At 28.6% G+C, this 19,866-nt stretch overlaps 3 protein-coding genes across 7 annotated transcripts; 2 read left to right on the top strand and 1 right to left on the bottom strand.

Moving 5' to 3' along the window:
• The first annotated feature begins 210 nt into the window (after window positions 1–210).
• Window positions 211–3,129, top strand: LOC124498735 (uncharacterized). 5 transcript variants are annotated; one of them, XM_075728794.1, is made up of 6 exons: window positions 211–1,076; window positions 1,175–1,257; window positions 1,339–1,467; window positions 1,638–2,439; window positions 2,509–2,714; window positions 2,784–3,129. In XM_075728794.1, exons 1-6 carry the CDS (start codon window positions 644–646, stop codon window positions 2,883–2,885), a joined length of 1,755 nt encoding a protein of 584 aa, XP_075584909.1. In that variant the 5' UTR covers window positions 211–643; the 3' UTR covers window positions 2,886–3,129. The 5 variants fall into 5 exon arrangements, with proteins under 5 accessions (XP_075584909.1, XP_075584908.1, XP_075584907.1 ...); XM_075728793.1 differs by having other exon boundaries at window positions 1,166–1,257; XM_075728792.1 differs by having other exon boundaries at window positions 1,166–1,467; window positions 1,638–1,773; window positions 1,852–2,439.
• Window positions 3,130–5,869: 2,740 nt separating this feature from the next.
• LOC124493860 (uncharacterized) lies at window positions 5,870–9,665 on the top strand. Its single transcript, XM_047056974.2, has 4 exons — window positions 5,870–5,968; window positions 6,476–6,699; window positions 6,772–8,465; window positions 9,232–9,665. Exons 2-4 carry the CDS (start codon window positions 6,667–6,669, stop codon window positions 9,353–9,355), a joined length of 1,851 nt encoding a protein of 616 aa, XP_046912930.2. The 5' UTR covers window positions 5,870–5,968; window positions 6,476–6,666; the 3' UTR covers window positions 9,356–9,665.
• A 491-nt stretch (window positions 9,666–10,156) lies between these two features.
• Window positions 10,157–16,709, bottom strand: LOC124498724 (uncharacterized). Its single transcript, XM_075728790.1, has 9 exons — window positions 15,599–16,709; window positions 14,753–15,369; window positions 14,030–14,669; window positions 12,165–12,226; window positions 11,947–12,033; window positions 11,521–11,776; window positions 11,115–11,439; window positions 10,894–11,032; window positions 10,157–10,791 (listed from the first exon to the last, which is right to left on the bottom strand). The coding sequence occupies exons 1-9, from the start codon at window positions 16,061–16,063 to the stop codon at window positions 10,413–10,415; spliced, it is 2,970 nt and encodes a 989-aa protein (XP_075584905.1). The 5' UTR covers window positions 16,064–16,709; the 3' UTR covers window positions 10,157–10,412.
• Between the last annotated feature and the right edge of the window lie 3,157 nt (window positions 16,710–19,866).

Raw genomic sequence — 19,866 nt, 5'->3', positions numbered from 1 at the left:
ATCGGGTCGTATTGGAATTTTTTTTTTAGCGATCGGATTTGTTCCAGATTTATTTCCAGATCGATTTGTGAACAAAACCAAAAAAAAAAAAAAAAAATTGAAGATTTCTAGACAAAGAAAAAATAAAATAAAATATTGACAGCTGTGATTCAGAAAAAAAAGAGATTAAAGAAAGTGAAAAAGATATTGAAAGTGAGAGAGAAAGAGAGGTGTTCGGTTGTTTTTTTTTTTTTGTTCATCTGGTGGAGAAAACAAAAATGATAGATGATTGGTAGATTGATCAGGTATAAAAAGATCAACAGATTAATCAGTTGAAGGTAAAAGTTTCATCAATCTGATATCGTACATGTTTTCGTTTGTTGCTTTTGTGTTGAATAATTTGATTTTCATTGTTGTTGTACAGTAACTAAAAAAAAATCGACAAAATGAAAAACATCATTGTTGTTTCATATGGCCACAATCAAGAATCTATTGTCATTTGTTTGTCATATTGAATAATCAGTGTGTGTGTGTGTGTGTGTTTGTATATTATTTCTTCTTTTTCATAGAATTTTGTTGAAAATTCAACAGAATTTTTCTGAACAACAAATTTCATTACAGATAATTTAGAGAGAAAAAAAAATTAATTAATTAAATTATCAAAATGTTTGTGATATCAATTCTAATGATGATGATGATGGTCAGTGTTCCATCAACATTTTTCATTGGAACAATCGATGCATCCATTCCACCATTAGCATTACGAACAACACATAATAATAATACATTAATATTACATAGTGACAATAATAATGATAATAATAATTCTTCATCATCAATTGCAACATCAACAGTATATTTTCATCAATATTTGCCAAACAATATTAATAATGATAGCGAAGAAAGTGTTATCATACCAACAGCAACAACAACAACAACAACAGCAAAAGAATTGAATCTAAATTCATCAGAAAGTAGAAATTTCTACAATAGTTATGATCCATGGACATTAGATGATCCTGGTAATCGTCATGGTTATCCACCGATTCCAATGGATGTTGTACGCAATAATCCACGTGATGATGATGGACAATCAGGTAAGCAAAGAAAAAATAATGGAACAAAACAACAGATGAGTATGAGTTTTGTTTTTATAAAAAAAATGAATCATTTTAAACTAACATAGATTATGAAGGTGATTATGATGACGATAATGATGATATCGATAGTGATGACGAACAGAGGCAGCCACCACATGATAATCAAGGAGATGGAACGGTAACAAATACTTATAACAATGATCAAAATGCAAATGCACAGAAAATTATTGATGAAATCGATGGTGATGTTGATCGACAGGAACATGATGGCAATGATGATGGCGATTTCGATATACCATGGAATAATGATGATACAACGGAATTCGATCAGGATAATTCGGCATCATTCAATGTACCAATGGTGGAAGCATTGAAAGGCTGTAAAACGGTAAATTATTATTCAAATTGATTAACCGTGGATATTTTGTGACCAAAAAAAAATTTCGTTTATAAAATGGTAATGTAACCGATCAACAAATTTATGATTCCTTGTCTTTTTTCTGTGTGTTTGTGCGTGGCACGGAAAACAAAAATATTTCAAAAACGAATCGATTATAGGTTTATAAGGAAATTTCAGCATCATTACCTGGACAATCCAATACGGATGGCGGTGGAATGGGTGATGATGATTTTCGTAGACGACGTAAAAAACGTAGCATCGAGGATGGAAAAATTAAAAATGGAGCCAAACGAGGTTCGTACATCATGACACGTGAATGTCATTTCATCGATGGTGATAAGAACAAACAAAAAAATAATCCAACATCGAAAGGCATTCATCATAAAGGAACCCGAACTGATGAATCGAGATTTGTACCGATCAATGCTGATTTACCCAGATATCGTAATAATGGAATGATGATGAAATCACCGGCACATCAATATCATAATCTACCATTTCCACATCATCATCTTTATTATAATCATCATGCACCAACATCATCATCATCATCAGCATCAGCATCAGCATTTAATGGTGACGAAAATGATGGCAATATCATGACATCGAATAGACGACGAAGGACACCAAATTATATGGATTCAAATCGTGTTGATCCTTTTTTCTCATCGGAAAGACGACCAACCATGAATTCATATCCAGTTTCAAATAAATATAACTATCGTCATACATCGGCTGCTGATGGTTCTAATGTTCCAACATCTATTGGCAAAAATGGTGGCGGCAATGGTGGCATTACTAAACGTTATTCAACTAGATTCAACTATTTTCATCAAAAACCAACGACAAAAAAATCTAATTTAGATACAATGAATCATGATTATAATACTGTTCCTGATCCGAATGCTGCTCAAATGGCTGAATTTACTGGTCAAAATGTTAATGATTTTAGAACTGATGGTATGGTATTTTATAATGATGGTTCAATGTTATTGATCAATCAATTTTTTTTTGTTATAAAAAAAATAGCACCAGATGATCCTGATGACACGGACCCAGAAGATTTATTACTACATAATGAAGCAAGCCATGATTTCGCTGCATCATCATCACCATCGAAATTACGTACACGAAAAGGACGACATTTATTATTGGCCGATGATGGTTTCGGTGATGGCTACGATGATGGAGGTGATGATCATAGCGGTGGCGGAACCAATGATGATGATTATTCGGTAAGCTATGGTGGTGGAAATTTTGATTCTTATTACTACGATTCAAACAATAAAAATAAAAAAAATAAGGACCATGATGATCATGGACAAGGCGATAATTCTGATGGTGGTTCAGCCGATTATGATGGTGATGGTGGACAAGGCGATGATTATTCGGGCGATTATGAATAATTATGATGGAGATAAATAGATAAATTTGGGCACAAAAGGAAATAAAAGGTGAACAACAACAACAACAACAACAAAATCAACACGAGCGCACATACAACATTTAAACAACAATCAACAATGATCATCAATATTATCAACCATATCCATATTCATTCATTCATTCATTCATTCATTCATCCATTCATTATATGATAAGCACTGAAATTAAATTGCATCACATCAAAAAACAAAACAAAAAACAAAACGAAACAAATTCATTTTCATCATCATCAACAACTACAATCATCAAAAAAACGAAACGAAACGAAAACAAACAAACAAACAAAAAAAAACGTACACACACACATATTTTATCAAAGAATCAAAATTCTCATTTTCATTCTCTCATGGGCATTCTCATCATCATTCTTTCACTATTCTCTATTTATTATTGGATTCATCATCATCATCATCATCATCAGCATTATCGGCATCATCATTAACAAACATTACCGCATTTCACACTTTATTCGTTTTGTTCATTCATTCATTCATTCATCCATTCATCATCATCATTATAATCATTATAATCCTCATAAGACAACAACAAAAAAAAACAAAACAAAAACAAAAACATCTTTATCATTTTCATTCATTCACATTCATATTTATTCGTTATTGTTTTCTAATCTATATAATATCATCATCATCATCATCATCATCTTCATATTCATCATTGTCATCCATCAGCCGTAATAGTAGTAATAGTAGTAGTAGTAGTAGTATTAGTTATAGAATCATCATCATCATCATTATAAATACAAAAAGATTAGATATATAGTAGATTATTATTATTATTGGACATCGAAGAAAAAAAAATCAATTAAAAATTGAACACATAATTCATTCTAACACATATTCTAGTTATGGGGCAAAAAAAAAAAAAAAAAATTTCGAGCTTATTATGTAATGAATCATTATTCATCATCATAGACAATAACAACATTAATACTTTGTTTTTTCACATTAATCATCATCATTTATTATTAATTCCATTTTATTCCTGCATGAATGCATTAGAAAAAAAAGAATTTTTTTTTTTTGTAACAAAAATTTCATTTCATTCAATGTCATATGTTAATCAACCTTGAAAACAACAATAATCCAGACCGAAACAAACAAACAAACAAACAAAATTATTCTATACATTTACATACAGACAGAATTATAAAAACGTACGATTCATACACACACACACACACACACACACAACGCAGAAACATTGAAAATAATAATAAATAAAAATTTACGTTATTTTCTATACAATATGCAATATGGCCATTTTTAAGTTGAATTTATAAATATATTTATCCCAAATTTTAATATTTCAAATCTATTGACAAAATAAAAAATTTCTGTTTGACCTATTTGAAATTGTATAGCTTGGTGTGATGGTGTTTTTTTTTCTGGATTCACTGATTCTCTGTTGTGATCAATACACGATGATGATGATGATGATGACGACGATGCTTGTGGATTTATGTGAAAACTATTGATGCGAATTTTATCAAATTTTATTTCAACCATATTATTATTATTATCATATAATGATGATATTGGATTTCAGATTTTTATGAAAATGCAAACACACACTTGAATGCACCGCTTTCATTATGTTCAAAATATATATAGAGTTTTATTATTTGTATTCATACATGCAAACCAAATTCAATAAGTCTCACATGTATATTGTTGATCTATATATTTGACAAAGTCGAAAAAAATTCTTTTCTTTTCTTTTTTTTTTTTTTTTGATTTCTTTTTATTCAATACAAATTCAACAAGTCAAGCTGAAGAATTTTTTCTGAACAATTTTCTTATATTCTGTTTTTGTCAGTGAAATAAAAAAAAAGAGAATAGAATATGGTGACATATATGCAGAATTCTTGCAGAATTTTTTTTTTTTTTTTTTTGATTTGCTCATCTGCATTTTGGCTTTTTTTTGAGGTTGGAGATTTTTTTGTTTTGTTTCACTGTTTCAACCGTATTATTTTTGAAAATGCAAATTTAATAAATTTTTTTTGTCGTCGTTTTGCTTTAACAATAATCGTGAAAAAAAAGAACGAAAAAAAAATCAAATCAACATAATGGATTTTTAGCTCCCGGTATTTCATGAATTTCGTTTTTTTTTCTCCATCTGAATATATGTTTCATTTACCAAAAAGAAAAAAAAACCCGATCATTATTGTTGTTGTTGTTGTTGTCAAACTCGAAAAACGAACAAACGAACGAACGAAAAAAAAATTCAAATAAATTCACATTTGAAAACTGAACTAATATTACATGATCATCATCATTTAAAATTCACACACACACACACAGAAAGAGAGAGAGAAAAAAAATTGATGAAATTCAATAGCAAAAACAAGCAAATAACCGAATAGACACACTATAGCAATGAATATAATGATGATAATGAAGAAGAAGAAAAGATAAAAAAAAAAAAAATTTCAACATAAGATTTTCTCATCATGGGATTCTTTTGTAAATTTTTTTTTTCTTTTCATGTTTTGTTTGGAATAAATGTGTTGTGTGCTGTATGTACAATATTGTACATTGGAACTGATTATTTATGAACGATAATAATAAAAATAATGAAAACGATGATGATGATGATTATACGGTATGTATATATAAAAGTGAGAAAGAGAGAGAGAGAGAGAGAGAGAGAGAGAGAGAGAGAGAGAGAGAAATTCAAATTAAAAACTTATCCACTGTATGTGTGTGGCGTGAACAAAAAAAAAAATGATGAATGTTTTTTTTCATGTTCATGTTCATTTGTGTGTGTGTGTGTGTGTGTGTGTGTGTGACAATGAAAAATGTGACGGTCAAATAGTAATAATAGTAGTTGTGTTTTCGGTAATAATAATTTGGTATTATCAAAAAAAAAAAAAAAAAAAAGATCAAGGCGATAAAATGAATGATTGGAAAGAAGAAAAAAAATTTTTTTTTTATCACTTTTTTCCACTCGGTTATTGTCGACAATTTGTGTCATTTATATGAGATGATATTATGAGTGAGAAGAAAATGAAGAAAATTTATTGGTCCGAATAATTTTTTTTTCTTTCATTTAAAGCTTTTTTTTTGTCTGTTGATGATAATAATATATATAAATTCTGATCCAATTTCTTCAAACACTATCCTATCTCATCTCATCTCATCTTATTTCTTTCTCTTTTTCTTTCTCAATGATTCTCAATTGATTTTGTTAATGTTTAGTTCATTTATAATCAACCAAAAAAATGTTTAAGTGAATTTTTATTTTATATATTATTAGTAAAGTTCTTCTAATATATATATATGGTGGTTGATGATGATGAAGATGATGATAAATCAGTAAAATAAAATCAGTTGTAGTAATGAAAAAGAGAGAAAAATTGTGAGACAAATTACAAAACCATACACTATATATACAATTGGAATTTTTTCATTTTTACTGATTGAATTCCATTTCAAATGTGTACATGTGTATATGTGTGTGTGTGTGTGACCAGATTCCATCATCATCTTCATCATAATCAAACACACACATTCTTATTGAATCAAATTAGATTGTTGTTGTCGCTGTTGAAGTAATTTTTATTTTCATTTAATGTCATGTTGTCCATAATGATGGTGATGACGATGATTTTATTGGACAATTCAATGATTCCATGAAGCAATTCAATTCTTTTACATCCAGAATATCATCATCATTATTATTATAAGCCAAACAAAAAAAAAAGAAAAAGAAGAAGAAAAAATGCTAATCTGTTATATAACAATTTATTTATGGGTAACTATATATAGTATTTGAATAGTATTTTCATCATTGATAAAATAATTTATTACATGTTTTTAATATTAGATAATAAATCTTGGCAGCAATCCTGTACATGTTGCCGATGCAAATCTATTATTGGTTGCAACATCATTATTTGAAAAATTACGTGCAAAAACATCAAAATTATCACATCAATGGCTTTCGGATCATCAAAAACGTACCAATTATAATCATAGACAATCCAAATCATTGACAACAATACCGATGCCAATTTTTTCTGATCAGGCTATTTTCGGTCCACCGATTATTCCACCAATTGGTATTCCAGTATTTGAACCGATTCATGATGAAAATCGACAACTACAGCAGCAGCAGCAACAACAACAACAAATTCAAAATGATCTTCAAATGTCCGAATCATCCACAGAATCGACACCAATTTTATCCACTTATCAAACAACGTTAAATGGATTGCCAACAACATCATCATCAAATCATTTATTTCAATTGACAATACCTTTGTATATTCCCGAAGATTTTCCAACAACTTTATTATTCAATAGTAATACGGATACATCAAATATTGGTACAACAGATAGTAGCAGCAGTAGTAGTAGTATCAGTAGTAGTACAATATATGAACCATTTGTACCACTTGAAACATTTGATAATAATCCAATAATAACGGCCGAATCAAGTTTTCATTCACCAAATATTCAATATATACCATCATCATCATCATCAACGCCATTTGAACAAATCGGCACAAGACTTATTCTTCTTGATCAATTATTGCGTGAAGCTATTCAAGCTAGACAACGACAACAGCAAAATAATAAATACAAAACTTTGGCAACCAATACAAAACAAACATCAAATCATCATTTTATATTAAATTCTCCAAAAGAAATTTTTGAAACTTCTGAAAATCGTAACCAAAAACAATTGCATAGGCCATTCTGGCTGGATCTTGTTGAACCACGTCTACGGAATAATATTCCATCATATCAACCATCATATCCATTATATTGGAATGATTTAAACATTAAATCCAAAATACCATCTGATCAATTGATAAAAAATAATCCTAAATTAAAAGATAAAGAAAAAACAGCGACGACGACGACAACGACGACGACGACGATGGCGACAACAAAAGCTAATTGGCCATATAATTCACGTTATGAACCTGAACCAATTGTAAATAATGATGATGATGATGACGAGGAAATTGATTTGGATGAAGATAACGATGATAATGATGATGGTGATCATCTGAAATTGTCGGAAACCAAGATAAAAAATAATACAAAATCCAATGCCAATACGGCAATTATTGGAAGACAAATTGAGCCTGGTTTTTTTAATTTTTCCGATTGGAGACCTCCAATGTTGGACAAAACAATGAATAATATGGACGATGAAACCAAACAACAACAACAACAACGAGAAGCAAGAACAATGGATTTTATACCATTGACCGATGTTCAACAGCCAAGTTCTAGCCATTTGAATCCAATACGAATAATAAATAAAAATGATGATGAAAAACAAGAAAAAAATGAAAAAGATTTCATCGAGAATATGTTGCCAATGGAACATCGTAAAGTGGAGAATAAAATCCAATACGACAATGGTAATGATTCATCAGCAACGGATATGAAACAAGAAGGAAAAAATGAATATTATGCTGATAAAGGACATTTTAAACATGGCTGGAAAAATGTATATCATAAAGAAGAATGGGGCGAAGCGAATAAATATCATGATATCTGGAGGTTAGTAAATATGAATAGGTTTCTCGCCTTACAATTCACAACTTTTGTTGTTGTTGTTGAGAAAGACATTTTTTTTTTTTTTGGTTTTATTTTATGGACAACCAGTAACAAACAAAAACCGGATTCTATTTCCGACCGTGTGTGTGTGTGTGCGTGTGTGCATCCATGATTTATGCTTTTGTTTTTAACATGACAAACTTTTTTGCTCGAAAAAAAAAACAAAAAGAAAATCATCATTTTTGATTATCCAATGAATATATTTTTCCAATGATGCATGATATTAAGAAACAGAAAAAAAAAATTTCATTTGAAAATTTGAGAATATTTGAGAAATTCCTTTTCAATTCAGCCAAAGCAAGTACTGTTACCATATCATTATCCGGTATATCAAGACATTCCAGACCAATCTATTATCATTTGTCTATTACGGTCAATGAATGAATGAATGAATGAATATTCTACACAAACATTGAATTAACTGAAAATCAATTTTACTCACTACTGGGTGTATATAAAATGTAAAATTATTTCTACTCTAGTGATTCTTCTATGGTTGTGTATAGAGAGCAAAAAAAAAATTGATTCACACAAATTCATTTAGTATTCTGAATGTTGAAAAAAAAACTGTACACTTCATCAATCAATCAATAAGAAATGGGCAAAAGTAAAAAACAAAACAAAGTTCAGACTAACAAAAAAAAAACAATGAAAAACGAATGAAATTCTTCATCATTAAATATAAATAATTTTTTTCCTGTATATATAGGTATAAAGATTGGAAAAATCGTTATTACAATCAAAAAGAACACGATGAAAATGAATCAGGAAAAACTACATCCATGGAAACAACAAATAACAACGAAAATGACGACAATGATGATGATGATTAGAAAAAATAAAAATAAAGGTTGTCCTCATCAACAAACGGATTTTTTTTTACCACACAATGGCTTGAAGCAATTAGCAAAAAACTATCATCTTTTCTTTTGTTTCTTACTACAAGAAGACAATTCTTCAATTATATTCGATGCTAATGATGATTGCTATTGCTGTTGTTGTTGTGGAAAAATCACCTTTTTGGATCAATATTCTGAAACAAAAACACCTACATGAAAATTGTATTGAATACTATAATTTCATTTATTCTTTCATTTGCTTTTTTTTCTATCAAAACAAAAAATAAAGACATTTTCCTTTTCACTATCTTTTTCTGACAATTTCACCTTTTTTTTGAAAAATGAGATGTGCGTGTGTGTTTGTCTAATCGTCTCAAATCGACATACACACTATTTCACACCATACATCCATTCATTCATTTATTCATGATGACAAGATGAATATCGATCAGGTTTCGTGGGAGTTTAAACACGCGCCCAAAACGAAACGAAATACAAGCACAAATACAAACCAAAAAATGAAATAAAATAAATTAAACTTTTTTCTTTTTTTTTATTCTTCTATATCATTTTTCATCGTCATCCATTTTTTCATCATCATCATCATAATCATTCAAAAACGACGACGACGACGACAACGACAAAAGGAATTTAAAACATTCAATTTCATCATCATTGTCGAAATGAAAATGGAAACGACAAGACAAGATCAGGAAACTAAAAGAACCAAAAAAAATCCATTCCCATAAACACATATAGGTGCCGGCAACAAAAAAAAAAATGGAAAAAGCATCATCATCGTAAATTGCATTTTATTTAGATGAAAAGAAAAAATGTTATGTTTTTGTTTCAATATCAAAATTTGATTGATAATACATTTGCGCAATAGATTGTTGTGTTGCTGTTTTTCTGTTTTTTTACGTCATCATTTTCATTTCTTCTTCTTCTTGTTCTCGTACGTATATATAGGTTTTTGATCATCATGGTAGCCATAGCTATAGCGGCTTTCTAGTTCTTCTGTTTGTCTGTTTCATTACATGAATTTGTAAATTTAATCTGATTGTGATTGTTGTTGTTGAATACGTGAAAATTTCAAATGATTATTTAGATGACGATTACGGAATTCCATTTGACATAGTTTCATTAATTCTAATTGTGCTGCAAGTTTTTGTATTTCACGTTTAAGATCATCATTTTCCTGATAAAGATCGGTGGTTTCTTCATGTGCTAAACCAATACCATTATTGAATGCAAATGTATCGGCCATCATACAACGTGCACGTGGATTCCATAGATCACCTTCACCTTTGATGACACGATAAAATTTTGGACCAAAAATCAATATAACCGTTGTAGTTGTACTCAGTTGTGTGCGTAGAAAACCGAAAAAATATTTTATATCAGGACCAGAATCTGGTAGAATAAATATACTATATGGAAAGAAACGAAAAAAAAATGATGATTACAAGGAATAAATCAATGAGCAAGAAAAAAAAACCTATTTACGAACAAAAAACACAAACTAAACTTACTGGATAAGAATTACGACCATGTTTACAATGGTTATATTATATATGGCCCAAGTAATATATTTGGCTTCATCAAATAATGATTGAGCATTACGGACATTATAGCAAACTTTTATACCCCAAAGCAGAAATAAAAATTCACCTATCATCATCATCATCATCGATAAATATGAATAATAAATGTAGAAATCAAATAAGAGAAAGTGAAACAAAAAATTACTTACCAATAGTGAGACTATGATCCCACCAGCTATAATCACATTGTTTGAATTTTAAATTATTCCAATCAACTATATAGTTTGGTTTTGGTGTATCCGAAATGGTCCATGCACCCAAATAGATGACCATCACTAATAATATGGGAAATAACCATTGTAATAGCTGTTTATCTGTTAATTTAATTTTATGTGCCGATTTCACACGATATGTTAATGATACACGCCATGTTTTCAATAATAATGATGAATATGTAAGACAGAAACCAAAATTTCTAGTCCATTTTGTCAGTACACAAGTAGTAGTGTTCATCACAGGAAATATCATTATAGTCTTTTTTTTTTGGGAAAAAAATTGAAAGTTTTTTTTTGTTGTTATCATTATGAATAAATTAACTACTAATAATCAACTTACCTCAATATACATACTAGCACATCCAAGTAATGTAATACAAAGAAATATTGGTGATGCAACCTTAATGACTTTTAAACGTCTATAACGATATATATTTAAAGCCAATATAAATGTAAATATTATACATAATATTGTTATTGTCAATAATGATATACGAAATGCATAATTATATGATGATAAACATGGTGAATTATCTTGACATTGATCACAACCAGGTTGACAATGTTCACATTTAAACATATAATCATATGCCGGACTATTAAAACGATTATTATATAACAAAAGAGAAAAATATGAAATTATTCAACAACAACAAACAACAACAACAACAACAAAAGAATGAAAGAATGCATTCTTCATCCAGAAATATGAATGAATGAATGAATGAACAAACAATAGCAACAGCAAGGTTATTATTATTATTACCTTTTTCCATCCTGTTTATCCTGATAAGAACGTTCCATTAATGTACCATTGAATTTGGGACCTAAATTTGTGACGGTCGAATGAAACCTGTACATCGTAATAGTAATTATTAGGCCAACAAGAAAAAAATGATGATGATGATGATGAATCATAACGAAATGCAAGAAAAAAAAATTGAGTTAGTTTTTTTTTCATCATCATCCTGGTTCCATACTTACCCAATTTTACATCGACATTGATAACCACCACGATACATTCCAAGACCAGAAATAAAAATACACTGGATGTTAAAAATGAAATGAAATGGCAAAAAAAAGATTATTATTTCATAAATTTTTAATAAATAGAAAAAAAATGAAACCAATATTGATTCGGATTCACTTTCTGATATTTTTTTTTTAATGTAAAATCAATGTAAAGTCAAATCAAATGCTGTTGGGTGTGTGTGTGTGTGTATGAATTGACACTTGATATTACACCAAGTGAAAAGAGAAATTGGTGTTGGTTGTTTACATCACATCTTTTCACCTGAAAAGATAAACAAACAAACATACACAGTATTAGTAATGAAAAAATAGAATTTTTTAAAAAAAAAAGTTTGATTAAAATTTACCGTAGGTATATTATAGTAGATCTGATATGAATGTTTGGATGTTTGTTTTCTACATTGATAATAATAATAATAATAATGATCATCAAATACATTTACGTCACCACCTCTATCACAACGGTAAAGAATCGAACAGAAAGAAAAAAATTCCGGCACTCATGTCTATTCATTTAATATATTGTTACCATCACTAACTTAGATTTATTATCAGTTTTTTTAGCTTCACATTCATTCTCTTGGAACGGATGTATGTGTGTGTGCGTGTGTGTGTGTGTGTGTGAGCGTTTTTCATTCATTTTCCAAACAAGAAAAAGAATACGATTGTCAAGATTTGTTGAATTGATGAAATTATTTTCAAACAAATAATAAGAAAAAAAAATACAATTAAGTTTTAGAATTTAATTCATCATCACACACATCATTCTTCTTCTTCTTCTTCTTCAATAGCGCAAAGTATATACTCAAGTTGAATGCTGTCTCAATGTTGAATCAATGTTGTTGTTTGTTGCTATTTGTTGAAAAACGTTCAAATGTCAATACATATCAACATTATTATCAATGGAAAGAAAAAAAATTTTTTTCCTGCTGACTGCATCGTGTTTTATATGGTTTTATTATTATTATATTGATGATGATGAGTGCACACTTGAAAAGTTTGTCATTTTTGTACAATTGAATTTAAAACAAAAAAAAAAAAAAAAAACACAGATACGGTGTTAAGACAATTCAATAAATTTATCCTGAATCCTGTGTGTGTGTGTGTGTGGGCAGAGTATTCATTATATATATCTATAGAGTGAATTTAGAATCTAACAACAACAACAAAGTTTTCAATTTATATATAAATAGAAATGAATGAGTATCGTTATTGTTTTTTTTTTCAATTTCAACAAAAAAAAAAACAATTTCAGTCCATACAATCAAAGAAATTGTGAAGAGAAAAAAAAACTTTATTTTTTTTTCTTGTTCAATTTTCTTTTTATCCATTACATTGATTCAATACAATCTAATTTACTGTTGACTTTTTTTTCACTCTTTCTCTCTCTCTCAGCAAATTCTATGTGGTATTTGTTTATATTCTACGTTGATATTTTGCCATTATTTATCTCTCCTCAACAAAAAAAAATAACCCCATAATGTAAACAACAACAACAAAATGCAAAACAGAGTACGAAAGAAATTGAAATGAAGAAATTTGCTGCATATGTAATGAAATAAAGTTCTTGGGATAAAAAAAATAAGAAGATTCATTCAGCGCTAAATTAATGAATAAATTTTTGGTGTATTCGCTAATAAGAAACAAAAAAAAATGAAGAAAAAGAAAAAATCTATACTTCGGCTTCAAATTTGTACGATAAATTTCCAAGTAAATTCAATTCTCAAATCTGAAAAATAAAGTAATATATAAAAGAATTCCCTTTTCACTCCTAAAACATATATTGGCATATGACATAGACATAAAAAAAAATTTACCTCACTATTTTCATTATGACATTTATGTGTTCCATATAGATTCAATGTTGTTCGCCATTCTTTTGGTTCATTAATGGCTGCCGACGATGTTGTTGTTGTTGTTGTTGTTGTTTTTGTTTCATCAATAAATTCTTCACCACATTGATTAATATCAGTGTCAGTTACATCAATATCGGCACTTATAATGCCACGAACACGAAACCAATATTTATAATCAATATCATAATTATCATTCGCATTCGTTTTATTTGTTGTTAAATTATCAATACCACCACCATCATCATCATCATCATCATTATCATAAATGGCTTGTAATATCAATGAATGATATGTAATAAACCAACGATTATGATGACAATCATAGAAAAGATTTGACCATTCTGTTGAATCATTTTTATTTTGATGATGAAAAATACGTTTCTCTTTTAATTTTTGTAATAGTTTAGATGAAAACCATTTCGATATCACTTGCATTGATTCGAGCACTGAAATAACATGACATTTTTTGCGGCTGCTGCTGCTGTTGTTGTTGTTGTTGTTTAATGTTGGCATTGTTTCGTTGCATTGAAAAAATTGTAATTTAATATCGTCGAACGATGATGATGTGGATGATGATTCATCATTCCATGCTATTGAAAGACTAAATAGGGGGGTAGAAAACAAAAATTGTCAAAAAAATTCATGTTTTGAAAATTATCTTGAACTTTTAATATATCAAATTACCTAGAAATTTTCGATTCAATCAATGGTGTCTGCATAATGGTTTGATTTAAAAGCTGAAAACGATCCAAAAATGGTTCATAATCGCCCAAAATTCTTGCTAAAAGATCAATACATTTTTCTACACGTCTAAATTGTTCATTATTAGTCAATGAATGACGTATATAATGTTGTTTTTCATGTAAAAGTAATAAATTAATTTGTTGATGATGAAATCTTGAATATATTGATTCTAATTTGTTCATTTCATTGAGCCATTGTTGTATCATTGTTGTTGATGATGAGGTTGAATTATTTTGATTCAATTGAATCATCGATTTATGAATATGATGATGATGATGATGATGATGCTGATATTGTTCCGTTGTTCGTTTTCTTTGCTGATTCGAACGTAATTTTTTCCTATTCAATTTTTGATTTTTAATCTTTTGATCACTATTATCATCATCGATTTTTTTCGAAACATTAACAATGGCCATAGCAGAAACCATAGAATGTGATGATGATGATGAAGCAATGGAGGACGGAAATGTTCCTATAGCGGAAATTCCAGTGGCAGTATTCATAGAAGCCGTACAATATTTTCCCTCACTAATGGCATGAATTGTTTGTAGAATTTGCTTTATTCAAATTATAAATGAAGAAAGATATAAAGAAAAAACAAATAAACAAAAAATTACAACATTGAATGAATCAGGAACAAATATTCATTTGAAATGTATTTCAGCATTCAAAAAGATAAAACACTAAAATTAATGTCTAAAAAATGAGACAAATTCCAGTACATCTCTATATATGAAATTCTTGTGCGATAAAAAAAAAAATTTTTTTCTCATTTATTCTACTTACTTCATCATCGTGAATGCCAAAATCATTGGCAGTCGTTGATGTTAATGATTCTGATGCTGATGATGATGATGTACGTTGTTCATCATCATTGTTGTGGCCAGATGATGAATCTGGTGATGATGATCGAGAATTTGAATCAGAATTTTCATTATTATTTTCTATTGATTCTTGATTTAAATCATTGTAAATTGTTGTATCGATATCAACAATAGATTCAGCATGAATAACATTGGTTATTAAAAATAAATGATTTGATAACATTAATGGAATTAAAAATTTGATATGAATTTTTTGCCATCCATAAATATTTTGATGATGATGACGATGATGATGATGATGATGATAAATAGGTTTGAGCAATAGAAAAATCACAGATAATGGAATAAAATTTGTTGAAAACCAGATGAAAAAAGAATTAAACATCACAATGGATAGCCAATAATGATTGGTGGCAATCCAATCCATTACAATTATTTGAGAAAAATATTTCAAACACTTTGTTTGGCATTGATTTGTATGTGAGAGAGAAAGAAAAAAACAATCGATTGTTATCGTTTAGATGTATTTGCACTTAAACATTATGATGATGATGATGATGACCAACCACATCATTTTACAAGAATTTTTTCACACATTTTTTTTAAACAAAAAAGTATTCAGAAAATTGTTACATAACCGAATGATATTCATTATCATCTGAAACAAAAATAGAACCAAAAAGAAAAAACATAGCACTAAAATTCGTTATAGTCGTCGTCGTCGTCGTTTTCGTTGTTGTTTTATACGTGCTTTGGAATATTAATTCAATAGAAAAAAAAATATTCAGACATACACACACAGAATACACCGACAGAATTCACATACACATGAGAATAATAAAAAAAGAAAACATCAGCACCAAAAAAAATATGGGTTTAGTTTAGATTTTTTTCACCAATTCTTTTGCTTATTTTCATTCACCTATTTTGGTTATATGTGTATGAATTACCTGAATACTACAGAATAATAAAAAAAAAAACAGAAGACGATGTGCACTAGGCAACGGTTTCAAGCCAACTGAAACAGAATCAACATAACATACAATGGCAAATTTTTATTTTTACTTAGGGAGTCTGGGTAACCTGGAGAAAAAAAAACCTAAATACACACACACATACGATATACGCATATACAACAACGACAACGACAACGACAACGACAACAACAACAACAACAACAAAAAGAATTTAAGGGGTCCCTATTTTATTTTATATAATATTCATCATTATGTGATTACATTACATACATAAATATAGATTTTAAATGTGATCCAATAACCAAAAGATAGAAATAGATGAAAAAGAAAACAACAACAACAACAACAAAATACAATCACAAAGTCAATATATGAGAAAAAAAAATGAAAGAAGAAAAATTGATTCAGCAACACCCTATATATATGTGTATTAAAATGAATTGGAATCATTATCGTTGTCGTTGTAGTATTATAAAGACACAGAAAAAAAATTAAGGGCGCATGATTTTTTTTTTTTTTTTTTTGATTCTCAATTTACCATATACCAACTCTATCTTCATCATCACCAACCATATACTAATTCTTTGGAACTTGTGGAAGCTTTTTTTTTCCTATTTTTGTGTGTAAGAAAAAACTTGACTACTTTATTTCTATCTATATGAAACTGATAAAATACAAACATACACACGATAAAAACTATGACGACTACACACACACACAGAGAGAGAAATAGGCAAAGTTATTTTCAAGAATCAGAATATGAAATTTTTTTTTTGTTTTTATTATCATCATCATCATCATTAAATATATGTTCGATTTGTAAAATTCCACACACACACACACACACACACACACAAAAATAGTCTGTTTGGGTTGATAGCAAGCAAAAAGAAATTACCAATATTTTTTTGCCCACTGTTCGATTCGATGGTTTGTTGATTATATTTATTTAGCCTCCAATCCATATATATGGAATCCATATGGCATACCGGCAAACTTTTGTAGATTTTTTTTTTCTTTCCCTTAAAGAGAGAATGTTCAGAGAAGTGTGTTGTCATATTGTCAAATAAAAGAGATTCAATTATGTTTTTTTTTGTTCATTCAAAAAAAAAGAGCCGTAAGGAGTATGTCGAGTGTGTGTGTGTGTGATGGAAGAAATTGAAGAAGAAGAAAAAAAAACAGAAAACAAAACAAAAAATGACAATATTCTTATTCTATTTTATTTTTTTTCCATCCAAAATGAATGAAATGTACAAACAAACTAAAAAAAAAATAATAATTCAGTTTGACTGTTGAATTTGTGTTTGGATTTATATTTATGGATATGAAAAAAAAATGATGATGATGATGATGGTGATGATGATGGCGAGAAAAGAAAATCATCAGAAAAAACTGGACAACAAGATATAGATGATAGAGTGGAGAAGAGAAAAAAGAAAATTCTCATTTCTTATTTCATCTTTATCTATCTATTTATTTATAACAAGATCCAGGCAGTATTTCATCCGATGATGTATGATGAATGTATGGAATTTTTTCAATGAATTCTAGTTCTTTCTCCACTCACATTCTTTATTCATTAACATACATAAATGATTTTTTTGTGTGTGTGTATGTATTCCGAATGAATGAATGAACGAACGAATGAATTACACAAATGACAATTCTTTTTTTTTCTCTTGCTTTTTTCATCATTCAATACACACACACACACCGAAAAAAAATTGTGATTTGTTCGTCACTTTATTAATTCTAGCAATGATAATATACTACCATCGGATCCTTTTATTAACTGTAAAAAAAAAGTAAGGGAAAAAAAATCAAAACTAGACCTAGTTAAACAAAACTAAACAACCAACAAAATGAAAATATAACTATCAAACTAATGAACATGTGATTAACAGAACAAGAAAAAAAAATTTGGCCCGAAAAAAAAATCTATTGCCGTGATTGTTGTGGTAACCAGAAACATACACACACACACACACACATTCACCACCACTAACAACTAATAAGAATTCCAATTTATTGGAGATAAATGTTTGTGTGTGTGTGTGTGTGTGTGTGTACCATATTCAATACAAACTTATTATAATGAAGTAAAAAAAAACATTTAATTCATTGCGGACAAAGCAACAACAAAAGAAAAATATTTATGCAATATACATGTGGAAATTAAAATCTAGAAACACATACATACACACACACAGCATGAAATCCATTCATTCTAGTTCTATTTCTACTATTTTTAATAAATAAAATAAATCAAACAACCAGGTAAAAATAATGTTTTTACAAGAAGAATTTTTTTTTTTTTTTTGGTCCAAGAATCATTTTCTTTATTTGAAGCAAAGAAAAAAAATTCCCATTTACTTGAATATTGTTATATGCATATATAGTGGATTCCGGATAAAACATTCTGCACATCCGGTCACTATTGATAGTTTTTTCAGAACAAAAAAAAATATCAAACAAAATCTAATTAAAAAAAATTGCATCATCATTTATTTTTATATTATTTTGATACACAATAAATTTTTCATTTAGATTTTATTCTCTTTTTCATTTTATAACCGATATTACCTAATACTAATCGTGATCATCATCATCATCATCATGTGTGTACCTGTAATATATGAATTTTCTGTTTTTTTTTCTCTCTCTCTCTAACTATATTTCGAATCCATAAAATATGTATGTATGTGTTTCGTTATTTAGAATCTAAAAATAGATTCGTTTTTTTTTTACTGCCACCACCATCATCATTATTATTATTTTTATTGGAATATTCTGTAGAATATTCTGGTTGATATACAGTTACCGTACACATCATAGACAAATACCAATGGAAATAGTGTGTGTGTGTGTGTGTGCAACGTGTATCAGATCAGATGATATAATTATATTCGGTTATAGTCGGTATTCTTGAGATTAAATTTTTATTCTCTGATTTATTTATTATTATATTCCTATGAGTTTTTTTTCTGTCGTAAGAATAATAAATTTGTTTAGAATAGAAACATCATAATTCAATAATGATAATAATAAAAAAAAAATTTCAGGATAAATCAAACAAACAAACAAAAAAAAAAAAAAAATAATGAATGAATAAATGATGATTGCAGCAACACTAAACGATAGACGAGGGACAAAACAAAAATTATTATTCCGAAAAAAAACCATTTTGATTGGTTTCCTACTTATAACGAAAAAAACAGGAAAAAAAAGATGAAATAATGATGGACGAAATCAT

This window comes from Dermatophagoides farinae, chromosome 2, assembly GCF_024713945.1.
Source record: "Dermatophagoides farinae isolate YC_2012a chromosome 2, ASM2471394v1, whole genome shotgun sequence".
In the NCBI taxonomy this organism is placed as follows: Eukaryota; Metazoa; Arthropoda; class Arachnida; order Sarcoptiformes; family Pyroglyphidae; genus Dermatophagoides; species Dermatophagoides farinae.
Note: the sequence above shows the minus strand (reverse complement) of the source record. Positions and strands in the feature narration are given on the sequence as shown.